Source organism: Danio rerio, chromosome 12, assembly GCF_052040795.2.
Source record: "Danio rerio strain M-AB ecotype USA chromosome 12, GRCz13ab, whole genome shotgun sequence".
NCBI classification, from domain to species: domain Eukaryota; kingdom Metazoa; phylum Chordata; class Actinopteri; order Cypriniformes; family Danionidae; genus Danio; species Danio rerio.
In genome coordinates, this window is record NC_141032.1 from 8951346 (window position 1) to 8969435 (window position 18090).

The 18090-nt window shown below is 35.2% G+C and overlaps 1 protein-coding gene across 1 annotated transcript in view; it reads left to right on the forward strand.

Annotated features, from left to right (window-relative positions):
- The window catches only part of arid5b (AT-rich interaction domain 5B), a 254828-nt gene that overhangs the window by 226941 nt on the left and 9797 nt on the right, over positions 1-18090 (forward strand). The window contains exon 9 of the mRNA NM_001442779.1: positions 15578-15770. Within this exon, the coding sequence (NP_001429708.1) occupies positions 15578-15770 (193 nt within the window). The remainder of the gene's footprint in view (positions 1-15577; positions 15771-18090) is intronic.

Here is an 18090-nt window from a genome sequence, read left to right on the forward strand (position 1 = left end):
AAGGTGACACTTAATAACCCAGGTCTGGGTTGCTAAAATGAATGATTCATTTGTTCGGGCGTTTTAAAGCTGAACTCTATAATGATATCTGGGGTAAGTACTTTTGCTCAAGGACACAAACGTTCTCCAACACAACTTTTTTTGGAGAAAATGAAGGAGAATGTGCTATAAAATGAACAAGTATCACAGTTCAAATCAGGTCAAATACAGTCAAGTAGTAATGTTATGATCTTTTCTACATTTTATCATTATTTATTTTTATTATGGCTGCAATTGTTTAGTCACTCCTCAAGGCTTTAAAATAAATAATCTAATATGAAGAAAATCATTCTAGTATGTTGATTGTTTTTTTTATGAAACATCTGTTGTTGTTGTTGTTGTTATTGATGATATTGATGATGATGATGTTATATATCAACTTGTTAAATCTAAATATGTTTCTATAAGCTTAATTTAAAGGATATTTCAGATTTTTGGACGAAAAGAACATTCATTCATTCATTTTATTTTCGGCTTAGTTCCCTATTAATCTGGGGTCGCCACAGCGGAATGAACCACCAACTTATCCGACATGTTTTACGCAGCGGATACCCTTCCAGCTGCAACCTATCACTGGTAAAAGAAAAGAACATTTAAAAGAATTAGTTTGAAGTAAAAAACATTTTTAAAACAATACATTTTACAGCACATAAAAAATGCAATGCCAGACATTTTTCATTATTTTAAATATTTATGTATATATGTACTGTATATACGCTATCTGACAGAAGTTTTGTTGGAAAAGTGGCAGAAGGTCGATTTTTCAGATGAATCATCTATTGAACTGCACTGGAACCCCCATAGACTCAAGATTTCCACTGAAATCAGTCAAGTTTGGTGAAGGAAAATTCATGCCTTGGGGTTACATTGAGTATGGGGGCATGCAAGAGATCTGCAGAGTAGATGGCAACATCAACAGCCTGAGGTATCAAGACATTTGTGCTGCCCATTACATTACAAACCACAGGAGAGGGAAAATTCTTTAGCAGGATAGCGCTCGTTCTCATACTTCAGCCTCCACATCAAAGTTCCTGAAAGAAAAGCATGTCAAGGTGCTCCATGATTGGCCATCCCAGTCACCAGCCATGAACATTATTGAGCATGTCTGGGGTAAGATTAAGGATTAGGCATTGAAGATGAATCCAAAGTATCTTGAACTCTGGGAGTCCTGCAAGAGCGCTTTCTTTGCCATTCCAGGTGACTTTATTAATTAAAGTCGAGTCGTTGCAGAGATGTATGGATGCAGTCCTCCAGGCTCATGGGAGTCATACACAATATTAATTCTAACTAGAAATTAAGTTATTATTTGTTGTTCCTAAAATTTGGATAGACGACAAGACTTTTGTCAGGCAGTGTATATGTTTCTCGAACAATGTATGGTTTCAAAATCAAACTACTACAATAAAACTGAATTACCAGATTTCTTTTTTTTACAGTAGTGTTTTTTGATCAATTAATCCATGCTTTCTGAATATCATTATTTTAGTTATTTCACTTAGTTAAATATTTATTTTACCTTAAGAAATCAAGCGTTCATTTTTTAATTTATAATGAAAATAATAACAATAATTATTATTGACCAAATCAACATATTAAAAATGCTTCTGACAGAGAAACAATTTTAAATATATTAAAAAGAAAACGGGTGCTTTAAGTAGTCCACAATGTTAATGTTTTACTAGTTTTTAAAAATATATATTTATTGTTATGTAAAATTCATTGCAGTCAATTTACATTTAAGATATTGTAAAACCTTTTTTTAACCAGATGGAGAACACGTGGCTGTATTACTTCACATTAAATATAATTTATATATATATATATATATATATATATATATATATATATATATATATTCAGGCAAGATAAACCCTTTTAAAATTATATCTCTGTTTTGTTTTGTTTTTTCTGGCTTGTCTTTAATGGGACGTCTGTAATGTGGTCTTCAGTTTTGAATGTGCGAGTATATGAACTGAAAAATTATTCAAAGATGATTCCTTGGATTTACTAAATTGTTTTAAGTTAAGTGGCTGTAAACAATTTATTTGAGCTCATTTTAAACAAATAAATTAAGTTGAAAATTACTAAATTTGAATTGTTTGTTTTTTATTCAACCCATATAAATTATTTGCAACAATTTTGCAGAAATCATTTTTTCAGTGTATATAAAGAGGTTAACTTGCATGTGTGGTGAAAATTAATGTCCAGCACTCAGATCGTCCTCGTCCTGCTTCGTCACACAATCATTTGAGAACACCTGAACTCAGCCAGAGGCTCAGAAACCTGTTGATCTGACCTAAAAAATGAACAGTGCGCTGAAAAGAGGAACTGAAATAACTTCAGCAGAGCTCATGATTACAGACAGCTCTCCAACTGTGGCCCCATTCATTTCCATGACTTTGCGGCTGCTCTATAGGAGATGCAAACGTTTCATTTTGTGGATGGTGCAAGCAGTTTACCTGTTTGCTGACGTGTTTACCTGCATTTTACATCTGCCTTAATGAATCTGAAATTACAGCCTGATCTCATGAAACCAAAAGTATTTCCTTCGTATAATAATGTATAATATTCAAAAGGATTAGAAATCATGGGGTGAGTAAATCGTACTGTAACGAATGAATGAGATCAAACAAATTGATAAGTCACTAACAAATTGATTAGCCACTAAATCAAAAGTTATGAATCATAGTGGGATTGTGTTAGATATTATCTGTTTGGCCAACAAAAGCAACATTATACAGACTGCAAAGTAGGGCTGTGCGATTAATGGAAATCGAATCTGTCGCGATTTGGACATGATCGATTTCTAAATCGCCTTATAACATAATTTTTTCCACAGTATGCTTTTTGAACCGATCATAATGCAGCATGCCTTAACCAAACGCGAGAACAAGACCGAATAGCCTGCATAAACAGGAAGGACGAGATTAGCACAGGAGGACTTGGTGCTAAAAAAGTCAACATCTGTGATGTGGGATTACTTTGTATACAGAAGGCTGGTGTATCACAGTACAAGAAAATTTGTAAGTCAGTCAAATATTGCGTCTAAAAGCATGTGGAAAGAGCAAGACGCTTCGCTACCTTTAGCATTTTCAACGCGCTTTGCGTTCGCTCTCTTTTGTTCTTGCTAAGCAGCCATCACCTGGTTTCTCAGAGGATGACAAACTAACAAAACATTGCTGCAGGTCTGATACAAGTTTTTAATAAAGCACTGGGTGTTTGGGTGTATTGTGTTTGTTTGAGGTAATGACCGTACATTCACACCGAGAGCGTCAAAGTAGATGGAAGTCATTCATTTTCAATGAGAGCCGGCGGCGATAGGCGGCGCGGAGCAGCGCAGCACGTCTTCTTCGGCGTGGGCGTCGAGGAGAGTTGAAATCAAGTCAACTTTATGGTAATGAGCTATGATGCGGTTCGGCGGCAAGCAATCAGAATGAAGACGTCCACCGCTTGATAGGAGTTCAGAGAACTTTGGTTCCAACCACAGTTGTTCCAAAGGGTTTGATGAATGCTGTCGCCGGATTTCCAATTATTTACAATGTTTTCTTACAGGAACATGCATTAAATAAGTTACTGAGAGTTACTGATGTGCATTAATGTTATATATATATATATATATATATATATGTATATATATATATATATATATATATGTATATATATATATATATATATATATATATATATATATATATATTTATCTTAACAAAAAGCAGGAATCTCACGCGATGTGACAGTACAAAACAGTATAACGTTAGCTGCTTCAGGATATTTCAGACACATGGACACATATTGGATAAATAGAGCAAAGCCACACCACACGCAACTTGATCTTCCATTGTTATATGAATTTGATAAAAAGTGCGCAACATTTTCACGCTAGAAACATGTTTCATGCAGGAATGTAACTGAAATGCTGCAACAGCTCCTTTAAATATGAGATCAATGTAGCGAGTTTTGACGCTCTCAAAAAAACTCAACATTTTCACGCTAGAAACATGTCTCATGCAGGAATGTAACTGAAATGCTGCAACAGCTCCTTTAAATATGAGATCAATGTAGCGAGTTTTGACGCTCTCGCCGCCGGAGTTGAAAGCAGACAGCGTTGTCGCTGGGCGGCTAGAGCGACCTTGGACGCTCTCGCCGCTTTCGGTGTGAACGTACGGCTGGTCTACCAAAATGTGTATATTCCATGCAAAGTATGAAGCTGAATGGTCAGTTCTTGTGACGTAACTCGCAGTGCGGCATTCTGAAGTTACACTTAACGGTTGTTTGAAAAGAAATATTTTCATCTGGGTGTGCCTGGAATACGCGCACTCTCAATATGTGCACGTAAGCCGTGTGCCTCCATTGGAAATAACGGACTTGTGCACGCAAAAGATGCGATAAGTGAATGACCTATTTCACGACAGCTTCACCAATATCTATGATCTATGCATGGCAAAAACAAAGTCTGTGGACACAAACGCAACTACTTTTGATATGCATTCACGCAGAACATTACAGGGCCTTACTTGAGTTTGACGGCACACAAACACAGTAGTCTATTTATTTTTGTTTTGCTATAGCTCTGTTCTCCAGACAATTTGTTAGACCTTTACTAGGTGATTTTTTTTTTTTGTCTTATGTTTGTTTTAGAAACATGTTACAGGTCTTTTATAAAAATCTAATTGTTTTCCTTTGGAAATACGTTTCAGATTTACATTGTAAAACGTCTTTGTGTCAAAATTGTGATTAAAATCAAATTCACAATATTGTTCAAAAAAATCGTTCTTTTTTGCTCTTGTTGAGAGGTTAAACAAAATTAAAAATAATAATAAATACCAAAGCAGTGATGTATTGATAGCAAAATTCTAAAGCTGTGCACTTCTACAGCAGTGTTAAGAATATGTTAATGCCTTTTCCTCGTAACAACAAAAACGTTTAATTTGATGTACAAAAATTTCCTCTGAGAAAAAAAAGATATGATGCCAGTTTTTCCCCCTTGTTTGTAACGGGTTTTAATGTTGGGGATGGGGATCTTATATAAAAAATGTTTAAAGAAATTTGTTAATGTATTTTTTTTTCAAAAGGTAGCTGTGAGAAAACAACAGCCAAGGAAACATTTGACAATTACAATGCAGACATTATGTCGCATTTAATTATGTACTGTAGCACTTCATACAGTGCAGTGCTTTAAAGTTAAATATTTATTGATGAAGCCAATCCCTATATAAACTTTAAGTTATGGCTTGAATGTTTTTGAAATTACATTACGACTTATCTGTTTGTCTGTTGTGAACTGTATTAAGTAAATAATATTCCCAAGTGCACACAATTGTATCATATAACGCTCCGGTTACTAAAGTAACCCTCATTCCCCGAGGAGGTGAAGGGAAATGTGGAGGATTCCACTAAGGGGATTTCGTTCAGAAAGCCAATCTTCTGAAAGAGTGTATAAACGGGCCAATAAAATGCCAATAAGTTTGCTTGCGCAGCTGATGCTCATTGCAATCTATTTGGCAATATAAGCACAGCGAGAGCAAGGTGAGGCATCCTTTTTTAGCTGAAGAGACTTAAACCCACAGCTAAGGGGCAATCATTATGGCGAAAGAACACAGCAAAAAAAACACTGTAAGGAGAAGTCCCATGGCTTCAGAAGTGGCCTGTCTTCAGTATTATCATGGCCAGTTTTGATAGACCAACAACTGATTTCTGACTGGAAAGAAAACTCAGCACGACACTTGTCCATTAATGGCGGCTACTTTGCTGGCTTAAACTCAGATGTGTTCGGTCTTTGTAGAAATGTTTGGAACGGGGACAGGAAGGCGGATGAGTCTCGTCTCCAGCCACACGAGGGGAAATAGTCCTGTAAATGGATCACTCTTGTTGCACTTCAAGCTATTCTTTGTAGTCCCACAGTGAGTACACGTTCAGACCATCAAGGAGATTTTTGGTTCATTTCCCAGAGAAATGCATCCCACCACACATCATCTGTGACAAAAATAGTGTTTTTTTTTTTTCCATTTATTTTTTTTATTATTGTGAAGGCCAGCCCTGTCAGTGGTCTTGCTCTTTTCTAGAAATGCACACTTGCTGTCCTTGATGTGCTTTCTGTCTTGCCGTTTTCTGGATTGCATGTAATTTCATTTTCATTCACTGTCAAATGATGGTATTATAGACGTCATTTCACCCGTTTTTACTGTATGTGACTCAAAATATAGCACAACATATCGAAGTTATATGTGATAAAAAATAATTACAATAATAAAAAAAACAGCAAAATCAAGAATTTATTTTTAAAAATCATATAAAGAAAAATTTTACTTTTTAAATAAAAAATAAATAATTATTATTTTACAGCCATTTTTTTCACATTATTAATAATGAAAATAAATAAATACACTACCTGAAAAAAGTCTTGTTGATCCCAGTTGTAAGAGCAACTACTAACTTCAATAATAATCATTTCGAAAAGTGGCAGAAGGTAGATTTTTCCCATGAATCATCTGTTGAACTGCATCTCAATCATCACAAATACTGAAGAAGACCTGAACCCCCATGGACCTGAGATTCCCACTGAAATCAGTCAAGTTTGGTAAAGGAAAAGTCATGGTTTGGGGTTACATTCAGTATGGGGGCATGCAAAAGATCTGCAGAGTGGATGGCAACATCAACAGCCTGAGGTATCAAGACATTTGTGCTGCACATTACAATACAAACCACAGGGGAGGGAAAATTCTTCAGCAGAATAGCGCTCCTCATACTTCAGCCTTCACATCAAAGCTCCTAAAAGCAAAGAAGGTCAAGGTGCTCCAGGATTGCCCAGTCACCAGACATGAACATTATTAAGCATGTCTGGGTTAAGATGAAGGAAGAGGTATTTAAGATGATTCCAAAGAATCTTGATGAACTCCTAATGAACCCAAAGGATCTAGAGGTCTTTGCATTTTATATAAGCCACTTCTGATACCTAATGATCAACTAAAAGTTATTTGTTATTCCTAAAACTTGGATAGGTGACAAGACTTTTGTCAGATAGTCTATAATGTGACCTTATTTTTTAAGTTCACGCTTTTAATTGTGGTGTTTGGATATCAAAGCTCAAAATAATTCAAATATGAATATTACATTCAAATGAACTCCACATGGAGATTAAAAATTGTGTGTTAACAGCAAAAATATTAAAGCTTTTAACAGTTCTTGTATTATTTCATCAGCCACCCGAGAGGTTGTTACTGTACCAATGTGGTATTGATCCAGTCATATTACACTCTCAGAAATAAAGCTGCAGGAGCTCTGCCGTGTAGCCTTTTCAGAAAGTACCTTATTTACACATAATGTGTCACCCGAAGTGTAAATTACGCTTTTGCTAATTACATTTTGGTAACTTTTCAAAACAGTGACGTCTTTTTAAACGTTTTTTTTCTGAGAGTGTTATTTTTTGAGGTGGAGGTTTGGTAGTTTTTCAATACACTTAGTTCAAACTTACTGTGAGTCATTGGTTGGAAGTTGGAGGTAAGGTAACCTCTTGTTCCTCAGTATTGTTACTAAAATTATATCCTTAGTCAACAAATAAACAGTCTCAGGTGGCTAATGAAATAATACAAGAACTGTTAAAAGCTTTAATATTTTTGCTGTTAACACACAATTTTTAATCTCCATGTGGAGTTCATTTGAATGTAATATTCATATTTGAATTATTTTGACACAATTCAGGTAGTTCTTCAAATGTATATTACAAAATAATTGTGGAAACAATTATATAAAAAATGGCTTGTAATACTTTTGCTCATTAGTTTTCATTGAAAAATGTGAACAAGTTATTAGCCTATAGTTAATAGCCTATGCACACAGTTTTTCAGAGTAAATTCATTAAATATTACGTTTTATGAAAACATATATATGCAGTGATTCTATAGACTAACTACCTCAGAGATGCGCAGAGCACCCAAACACTGCAACGCTTTCGAATTTTCTCTGTAAACATAACCTGTATTAGAGCTGCAGCAAGAGTTTAATGGTTTATAGCATTGCGAATTCATAATTGTGTCAATCAGTCTATGCCGATAGACATGGTAAGCATTCACAAGACACTTTTCTTGTAAAATAGGTGTTTGCTGCTATATACAGCCTAAAAATAGTCAAATTAGATGCAAAGTTTGACCTACAGTAACCTCTGAAATAACAAATGAGAGATTATTGTAAGTCAGAATACAAAAATATCCCTCTAAACACTGAAAACTTGTTTTGTTAAGGAAACAGATGTCATTTAAATAAATACATGCATTTGATTCACTGAAGGATGTATTAGATAAAATAACAACAACGAAAAAGTAGACCCCTTTGATTGTCAGTGTATAGTATGCACCCTGTCTAAAATTACAAATAGAGCTATTCAAGTCATCAGGTTATATTTTGATTATTACCTTCGATTACATTCGTTCATTCATTCATTTCCTTTGGCTTATACTCACGTGAACACTGAGACAGAACAAAAACACAGTAATGCCAACTGGCCCAGCCGAGACTCGAACCAGCAACCTTCTTGCTGATTGTGCTAACCTTGAAATTCAATTTATGGGCCATTCTTTAACTACGGGCACTTTTATCCTTGTGAGTTGAGTTAAAAAAATGGTTAAAAATTAACATAACAGCCTCGAAGGTTTAAACAATTTGTCTAGTTTTAAAATCTGTAAGAGGACAAACTTAAGAAGAGAAACAAGAAGAGAACTGAACAAATGTCAATTCCACCACATCTCAATATACAGCTTATTTCAAAATGAAATAAATTATGGCAGTCAAACATTGTCCCAGGTCATTTTTGTATCTAGTTTACCCAATCTTTCCACATTATATAGAATAATTATACATTTGTCAATGAAATAAATGAGTTGTATGCTGAATTGTACAACTGTCACACTCTAAAGTTTAATATTAATTTGGTTAAGAGCTTATTAGAAAATAAATAAACTGAATGTGTATATTAAATAGAGCATGAACTTTATACATTGTGAATACCCTTTTAATGTGTGATGAGAACTTTTAAAATATTTTTTAAAAATGTGTGATGCAATGGAAATGACATTTCAACAGTTTATTGTAAAAAAAAAATGAAAATTAGCTTCACCCATTAGCCTTGAATTGATACTAGCTTTTCATGTATACAAAACACTCTTATTTACATTAATTTTGTTTGGTTTTTAAAAACCTCTTTGAAGGTACAACATGTTTGGAAATTATATAGAATAAAGGTATTTCCTTATCAAGCAATATTTACCTTGATTTTTGTAAGTGTTGTTGATGAAAATGTAAATTCCCTCCATCTTGAACAAGTTCTCAGATGTCACTATTCATTTTCATAAGCTGCGTCCCAAATGGCACACTATACACTATGCACTTATGCACTATGTACTTATGCACTTACACACTCAACATGATAGTATATGTATGTAGTGTTGTCCCAAATGGCACACTAATGTTTTTTTACTAAGCGGAAATTCAAACCGTTTCCCTGATGACGTTTGACGGTTGCCAAATCATTGAAATAAATGACCAAACTATCAAATAAAACCTGCCGTGAGTATTGCCGCATTCACCATCGGGAGGCGCTATAATCACTCTCGTAGGAGAATTTTACTTTCACCATCCAAAATAAATAAAGTTATTCAACATGTGCGTCCGATAGCTCCGCCCCTTCCGCTACGTAAGCAAACCTGCGGTCGTTGAGTGCGTGAAGTGTCATCATTACACACTTCATTTTAGCGGCTGAATGAGTGCATCATCCGGGTAATTGAAGTGCTCTTATTATTTTTAGTGTTTTCAGTGTGAACGCACTACTTACACTATTTATACTACAAAATGGCGTAGAATAGTGCATAAGTATGCGATTTGGGACGCAGCTATAGAAACCACCTAAATATTCTTTTACACAAACTTTTTCCAAGTGACATTACAGTGTTGTGGTGGAAATGACACTGATATTGTGCGACAGCTATATTTTGTATAAAAAATAATATTGATAATAGCCTCACATTAATAACTATAAAATATTTTAATTATTCCACTAGTGCTTAATTAGGATACATTAATAGATACCCGATAAATAATATTTTTAAAAATAATTTTTATTATTGAAGTTTAAAACTCTGAGTGTGCGACAAGGTGAAAACAGTGATTTTGACACCTAAAAGGAGGTTGAATAATATGAAAAATATATAATAGAATGGTAGTAAAAATTTTAATATAGGTTTTATTGTTAGTTTGACAAAGAAAGAGAAATTTAAACAAAATTATATTTTTTTGAATATACGATCAAAGGACATTAAAGTGCCCATAGTTAAAGAATTACCTTTATATCAGAAAATAAATAGCTGAAAACAATGAAATGGCAATATTAATTCATTCCAATATCCTGCAGCCTTAATTAGTGCTACGTGTTTGTGTATATCTGTATCCCTACCAAATCTTCAAAACGTTAAAACTAAATCTTTCTGTTTTCTTCACTCTCTCATAAAAAGACTTTTAATTGCATATTTGCAGATCTTGGCATCGCGCCCTTTACCGGCTGTATGAAATGGAGTTATACTGCTGTCTATCTGCCAGCTGCTGAGCTCAATGAAAATAACACACACGAAAAAAAAAATGTAAATCTCACAGACGCCCTCAACCTCTTAAAAACATTTTCCCTCAGAGAAAACACTCCACGGCTAAACTTGTAAGGAAAGATTTTCTACTTTTCCTTTTCCCTTCCTCTCTGTGAACTGCAGTGGGAAAGGGAACTGTGACTTGTTATTCCCATAAATGGCAAGAGCGAGTGGGAATATCGTCATGATTTATGCTCTGACTTCTCACCTTGTGACAGCGGCCTATTTCCCTTCTTATCTCCAACTCGCTCTCAGACATAAATAGGCAAATTAAAACACCAACATCTGATCTCCATTACCCCTCCAGCGAATCGAAAGAGAGTATTAGGTAAATATAATGACACTTTTATTTCGCGCGCAGTTAAAAATCAGGCTCAATAAGCACTCTTTTGGGGTTTACACACACACACACACACACACACACACACACACACACACACACAAAATCTCCTTTAGTTCCAGACGATGTAGATTTCTGAGGATTAGCAGCGAACAAGATAAGTCATTGTGTGCATTATTATACCTCCGTTATGTAAACACTAAGTGAAACATTACAGTGGGAATCAGGTATTTGGCAGCTGCCTGCTATTTTGATTTGACTGCTCGGACCGAGCCGTTTTTCCACTTTTAGCAGCTGTAACATGTTTAAACTCTTTTGGTAATGGGATCTGAAGATGAATGTTCCCTCCGGGCTCCTGCTTAGCTTTCCCGCTGGCCCGCCGCCAAACCTCAGTCGGCATAGTTTTCCAGCACAGCCCCTTGTCTGAGCGTGCTCAGTGCAACCGAACGTCCCGGCATTGAGTAAACACACGGATACAAAACTCCACAAGATCAATCCCTCTCGAGATAGCAGCAAGAAGAATGTAGAGAATGATCAATGCAGCACCAAAAAGTCACAAATAACTGTAATAGAGCAGCCTGTCGCGTTTAGCGGTCTCCATCATATTAATGTTTGGCTTTTTTTTTTTTCGCATTTGTGTTTGGTGATGCACGAGATGCGAAATGTGTTTGGATTAGGCCTGGCGTATTGGAGATGTTTATAATTCTGCGTGCCTCTAATAGTTCCCGGCCAGACTCATTAATCACATCAGACGCATTATAAAAACTTCAAGCTACAAGAGTGGAAAGGCAGATCGTGTTGCTGTGTGTGTGTGTGTGTGTATCTCCATTCTCAATAACATTCAAGAGTAAATCATCATTTCATACCTCCTGTCATCCTGGCTTTGATTTCATTAGTCTGCAGGCTTAGTTTCCTGGATGGTTCTGATCTGTAGTGGCGTGGAGCATTACCCAAATGTACATTTTCATCAGGATCAAGCAGATTGCTCAGAATTTGTCCCTTTTTTGTGGTTCAGACATATCCAAATACTGCTGCTTTTATGTTGTGAATGTACTAACGTCAACAGATTTGATCTTTAAACTGTCTTTTTGACTTATTTGTATGTGTTTTATTGTTGTATCCTTAAACACGACGCAGGTATTTCAATACTGAAGTCGCACATAAACATCTGGCAACAGATATTTTCTTCTGTGTCGTGACAATTGGATTATAAATCGAAGTGGAATAGTAAAAATAAATCTGCAATTTATTTAAATAAGATGTAATGTTCATTTAATGCAGTAGGGATTCTCCAGCCTGATCTCACGAGAAAACGTAAGTATTTTACGTTTTGTCAGTTTAGTGGCTAATTCGTGCGAATTCATACAAGTTCGGTCGTACAAAAACAATTTTGTACGAGTCGTACGATTTTAAAAAGGAGGCGTGGCACCCAACCCCACCCCTAACCCCAATCGTCATTGGGTGATGAGCAAATCGTACTAAATTTTATACACACAAATTAGCCACTAAATCAAAAAGTTACGAATTGCCGTGAGATTGCGTTGAATGCTCCAATCAGGCGAATCCAAATATTGCTGCTTTTATGTCGTGAATGTACTAGCGTCAACAGATTTGATCTTTAAACTGTCTTTTTGACTTATTTGTATGAGTTTTATTGCAGTGACCTTGAACACGACGCAGGTATTTCAATACTAAAGTCGCAAATAAACGTCTGGCAACAGATATTTTCTTCTGTGTCGTGACAATTGGATTATAAATCGAAGTGGAATAGTAAAAATAAATCTGCAATTTATTTAAATAAGATGTAATGTTCATTTCATGCTAACAAAATACACTTCAACAAGTTAATTAGAAAATACTGTAATAATTTTGTTTTTATTTTTACAAATTATGACTGTTCCTACGTCGGGAAGTCATTAGCAAATCTTACCAACTTTCGCCTGTATTGTAAAAAAAGATAATTTATTGGTTTCCATTAGGGATGCTCCAGCCTGATCTCACGAGAAAACGTAAGTATTTTACGTTTTGTCAGTTTAGTGGCTAATTCGTGCGAATTCATACAAGTTCGGTCGTACAAAAACAATTTTGTACGAGTCGTACGATTTTAAAAAGGAGGCGTGGCACCCAACCCCACCCCTAACCCCAATCGTCATTGGGTGATGAGCAAATCGTACTAAATTTTATACATACAAATTAGCCACTAAATCAAAAAGTTACGAATTGCCGTGAGATTGCGTTGAATGCTCCAATCAGGCGAATCCAAATATTGCTGCTTTTATGTCGTGAATGTACTAGCGTCAACAGATTTGATCTTTAAACTGTCTTTTTGACTTATTTGTATGAGTTTTATTGCAGTGACCTTGAACACGACGCAGGTATTTCAATACTAAAGTCACAAATAAACGTCTGGCAACAGATCTTTTCTTCGGTGTCGTGACAATTGGATTATAAATCGAAGTGAAATAGTAAAAATAAATCTGCAATTTATTTAAATAAAATGTAATGTTCATTTCATGCTAACAAAATACACTTCAACAAGTTAATTAGAAAATACTGTAATAATTTTGTTTTTATTTTTACAAATTATGACTGTTCCTACGTCGGGAAGTCATTAGCAAATCTTACCAACTTTCGCCTGTATTGTAAAAAAAGATAATTTATTGGTTTCCATTAGGGATGCTCCAGCCTGATCTCACGAGGAAACGTAAGTATTTTACGTTTTGTCAGTTTAGTGGCTAATTCGTGCAAATTCATACAAGTTCAGTCGTACGAAAACGATTTTGTACGAGTCGTACGATTTTAAAAAGGAGGCGTGGCACCCAACCCCACCCCTAACCCCAATCGTCATTGGGTGATGAGCAAATCGTACTAAATTTTATACATACAAATTAGCCACTAAATCAAAAAGTTACGAATTGCCGTTAGATTGCGTTGAATGCTCCAATCAGGATCAGGATAGCGAGTACCAATTCCTTGTCATGTTGATCGACCGACACTGAGTACCGATTCTGATGCTTCAAGATTTATGAATGCATAAAGCACATTTTCCCTCTAAGTATGATACTCAAGTGGAGATCTCTCCTTACCTAAGAGAATAAATGAAGGATGTTGCATATAATTCCGTAAACATGTCTCCTATAACCACTAAGTGTGGACATGTCATGGTCAGAAGCAGCTTCCCAGAAAATAATAGATAAAACAGATATAAAATGGTCAGAAAAATGGATGGAAGAAGAATTTAACGCGACTCAATAAAGAAAAAGTTTGAAGTGCGTATTTGATGGAATTTTTGCGTTAAGAGGCGCCTTTTTTGAATGATTAACTAACAGTCGTGAGCATTTTGCAGCTCACTTTTAACCACCTGCTTACGTTTTTGGAACGTAAAAGCGGTTCAGTGTGATCGGTTCTTAAAAAGGTAAAATGCAATCCTCCATATTTGTTTATTGCAATAAGTATATTAAACAAAGGTATATTATTAAATATTCAAGTTAAAAACAATTTTAACATTTTTTATTTCATGAAAACTTTCAGCCAGGCTTAAGCGAACTTGTAATATTGTCAAAAATACAGAACGTTAAGTTATTATATATGCCTAAATACATGCAAGACCATTCCAATATTTGCTCTCCTCAAGCTGCTTACCTCCTCAAATGCTGCTGATGAGCACATGTTCCTCTGAGTGTAAATCTTTAAACAAACACCTGCGATCGGTTTATAAGATCGGTATCGATTGAGTCATAAAATGTGATTTATCGGCCAATACAGATCTCCCACCAATGTCACGCACCCACTAACTTTTCTTATGCAAATAAATATAAAATTTATTTTTTTTATTTGTATATTTAATTTTTATTTTAATTTAATTAATAAAAATTTCAATATTTTTTAAAACTGCATTTATAATATAATTTCTGCCACATTGAATGATAAGTTTAGATGTTTGGAAATTACAATTGATCGTTATGGTTAAAAAAAAAATTTAACAAATGAATTTTAGGGTATAGATACAGCAATGCTATTAAAATGGAGAGTTTCCATATGCGTACAGATGACAATTTCTGTTTACAGATATGCACAACAACAAATAAAAACACAATATTATGAATAGTTTTTGAAATTAAATATATTTATAACGGTTTTCATTTGTTTGGTTTCATTTTTAGACAAACTGTATCATTTTAAAAAGTTAGCATTTTCACTGTTGTCATGTCAGGTAAAGTCCAGAATGCATAACATTTTAATGTGTAAATCACTCCCTAGAAGTGTGTTTTAGGAAAGCATAAGCTCCATGACCCCAAAGGTGTCCCTACAAAGAAACAACTTGAAGCAAATGAACAAAAACACATTTTTCAGGAACAAAAGTTCAAGGAAGGAGACCCATTTCTTTAGATTTCATGATGCCATGAGTCACTTTTGTGCCTAGAATAACAGATAAAGCCTTCAGGAAACAAGGATATCAGTTATTGTTATTATTATCAGTTGAGGAAGAAGACTGGAATGTAATAGTAATGCAAACAGATGATGAATCAGTCTGATTCTTCTAATCTGTATCACTTCCTCCTTTTTCCTTCAGGCTCATCTTGCCCTACGAGAGATTCACTAAAGGAGAAGAGGACAAACCTCTTCCACCCGCCAAACCTCGCAAACAGGAGGGCAGCGTGCAGGAGAGCATCATCAAAGCCAAGATGATGCCTATCAAGCGGCCTAAGGATGAACAAAAAACACCTCGCGGCGACAAGGACGCATCAGCTAAAGTCCTAGAGCTGGTTAGTTTCCTTCAGCCTTTTTTTTTTAAACAGTTCCAAACACACCAATCACAGGATTTTTTTATTACCAATGTTTCTCTATTTTTAGTGTGTGTTTAGGGATGTTGCAAAAACAAAGATAAATATAAATAGCAATTAAATTCTAAAAACGTATGCGCTCAGCTGTGTTTAAGAAATTATTTATCTGATAAAAACACAGCCGCATAACCAACGATGTCATCACATTATAAATAAATTTTTTGATGTGCATCAAGGAAGTCAGGTAACTTTGAAACCGTTAATTTGATTGGATAACTAGTAGGGAAACACCGGATTTTCAGCGACCGAAAAAGTTGCGGTTGTCGGCTAAATATGTATCTGTAAAAAATATTTATTATTTTATTGCTTCACATTGTTGATTAAAACCCTCTCCTGAAGACATCTACATGCTAATATTGAGTCACAGTCATAGCGCCACCTGCTGGCAACAGGAAGTTTGGCTTATAACTCAGCCACACAATGTCTGACCTGCCTGAAAATTTGCACGGTTGATTAAAATCCTCTCCTGAAGACATCTACATGCCAATATCGAGTCACAGTCATAGCGCCACCTGCTGGACAGAGGAAATTACTTATAACTCAGCCACACAATGTCTGATCTGCCTGAAACTTCACATGGTTGATTAAATTCCTCTCCTGAAGACATGTACATGCCACTATTGAGCCACAGTCATAGCGCCACCTGCTGACAGAAGGCGTTTTGGCATATAACTCACCCAAACAATGTCTGAACTGCTTGAAAATTCACATGGTTGATAAGATTCCTCTCCTGAAGGCATCTACGTGCCACTATTGAGTCACAGTCTTAGCGCCACCTACTGACAGGAGGAAGTTTGGCATAAATCTGTGGTTTTCTTAGGTTTTTTATATATATCGGCTTGAAACATTTTTGTTTGTTGTTCTTTGTCATCCTGAGGCCACTGGGCGGCGGTGAGCCCGGGTGCGAGGTCCCTTTCATCGCTGCTTGCAGCTTTAATTATTAAAGTATTTTTGGTTTCGGTTTTCCGCCAGATGCATCCAGAATTTTTCGTTTTGGTTTCAGCGCACAGTTTTCATGTTGGTGCATCCCTAATAACAAGACTAACCAAACGTTGTTTTAGCAAACCCACATGCAAACACCAGAGCAAAGTTTAATCCTCAGAATTATTTCATTTTCATTATTTTTCATCATTTTCATTATTGAAATATTGTGCCTAGTTTCCAGGATTTTACACTTTTGTTCTGCTGTCAATATGGGATGGAAACTGTGCTGTGTTAACAAATGTTTTATGCTACTTTTGGTAGAAACAACATGGTAAATCTTGATGATCTTTAAAATTTATAAAGATACCATTAAAATGAACAATAAGATCCTACAAACTCAAGATAAGGGAGCCAAAATTGCTGTGAAATATTATTAAATTTTGTTGCCTTATTATCAGTCACATACTTTTGTTTTCTGACTAAGAATGCAATGGTCAATTGCTCTAGTTTAGTTACAGTTTCTGTGATGTAAGCCAACATTAATTTTGGAGTTTCACTGATTTTAGCCAAAATATAATATGCCATTTTCTCAAACATATAAAAAGTTTTTATATGCATTCTTAGAGTTTTTATTAAAGGTGCAGTATGTTAGTTTGCTACCCCGTGGTTAAACTAAGTATTGCACTCATGGTTCAAAACGCACACAAGAGCATGTTGCCATATTGATGACACCAACAAAGCCTGATATTAACCGTGTTCTAAATAATAATAATAATAATAATAAGCAACGGCACACGATAGAAGAAATATTTTGCATATTAAAATAAGTTTTTGTCATAACCAACACCTGAAATGTATATTTTACAAACGGCTATTCGACTTTACACAGCCAAACAAATGACAATGATCACTTCAGGTAAACCCCATGTGCTTTATTCAGTGTTAAATGCTAATGATGTGAGATCTGCCATATTACTGAAAGCAGCAACAGAAAGTTCGCCTCAGATCTTGAAATAAAATAAACCGTTTGAAATGGAATTTTAAAGCTGAGACTCAGTGCAAGCCAACACATATCAGTGATTCAGTATGTACATTTAATAATGTAAAAAAAGTCTATTATGTATTAATTAGATTGTAAAACTTATTTTGTTAGAGTGCAGTAAGTGCACTATTCTGTGCTTCTGAATGACTGAATTTAAATTTCTGTCGTGTTTTGTCTGGTGCAAATAACCAAATTGCTTATTACATCTCATCATGTAGTGTGTTGTTAGGACACGCGGTTACATTGTAACCTGCTCACCTAATGTTTCCATTAGTA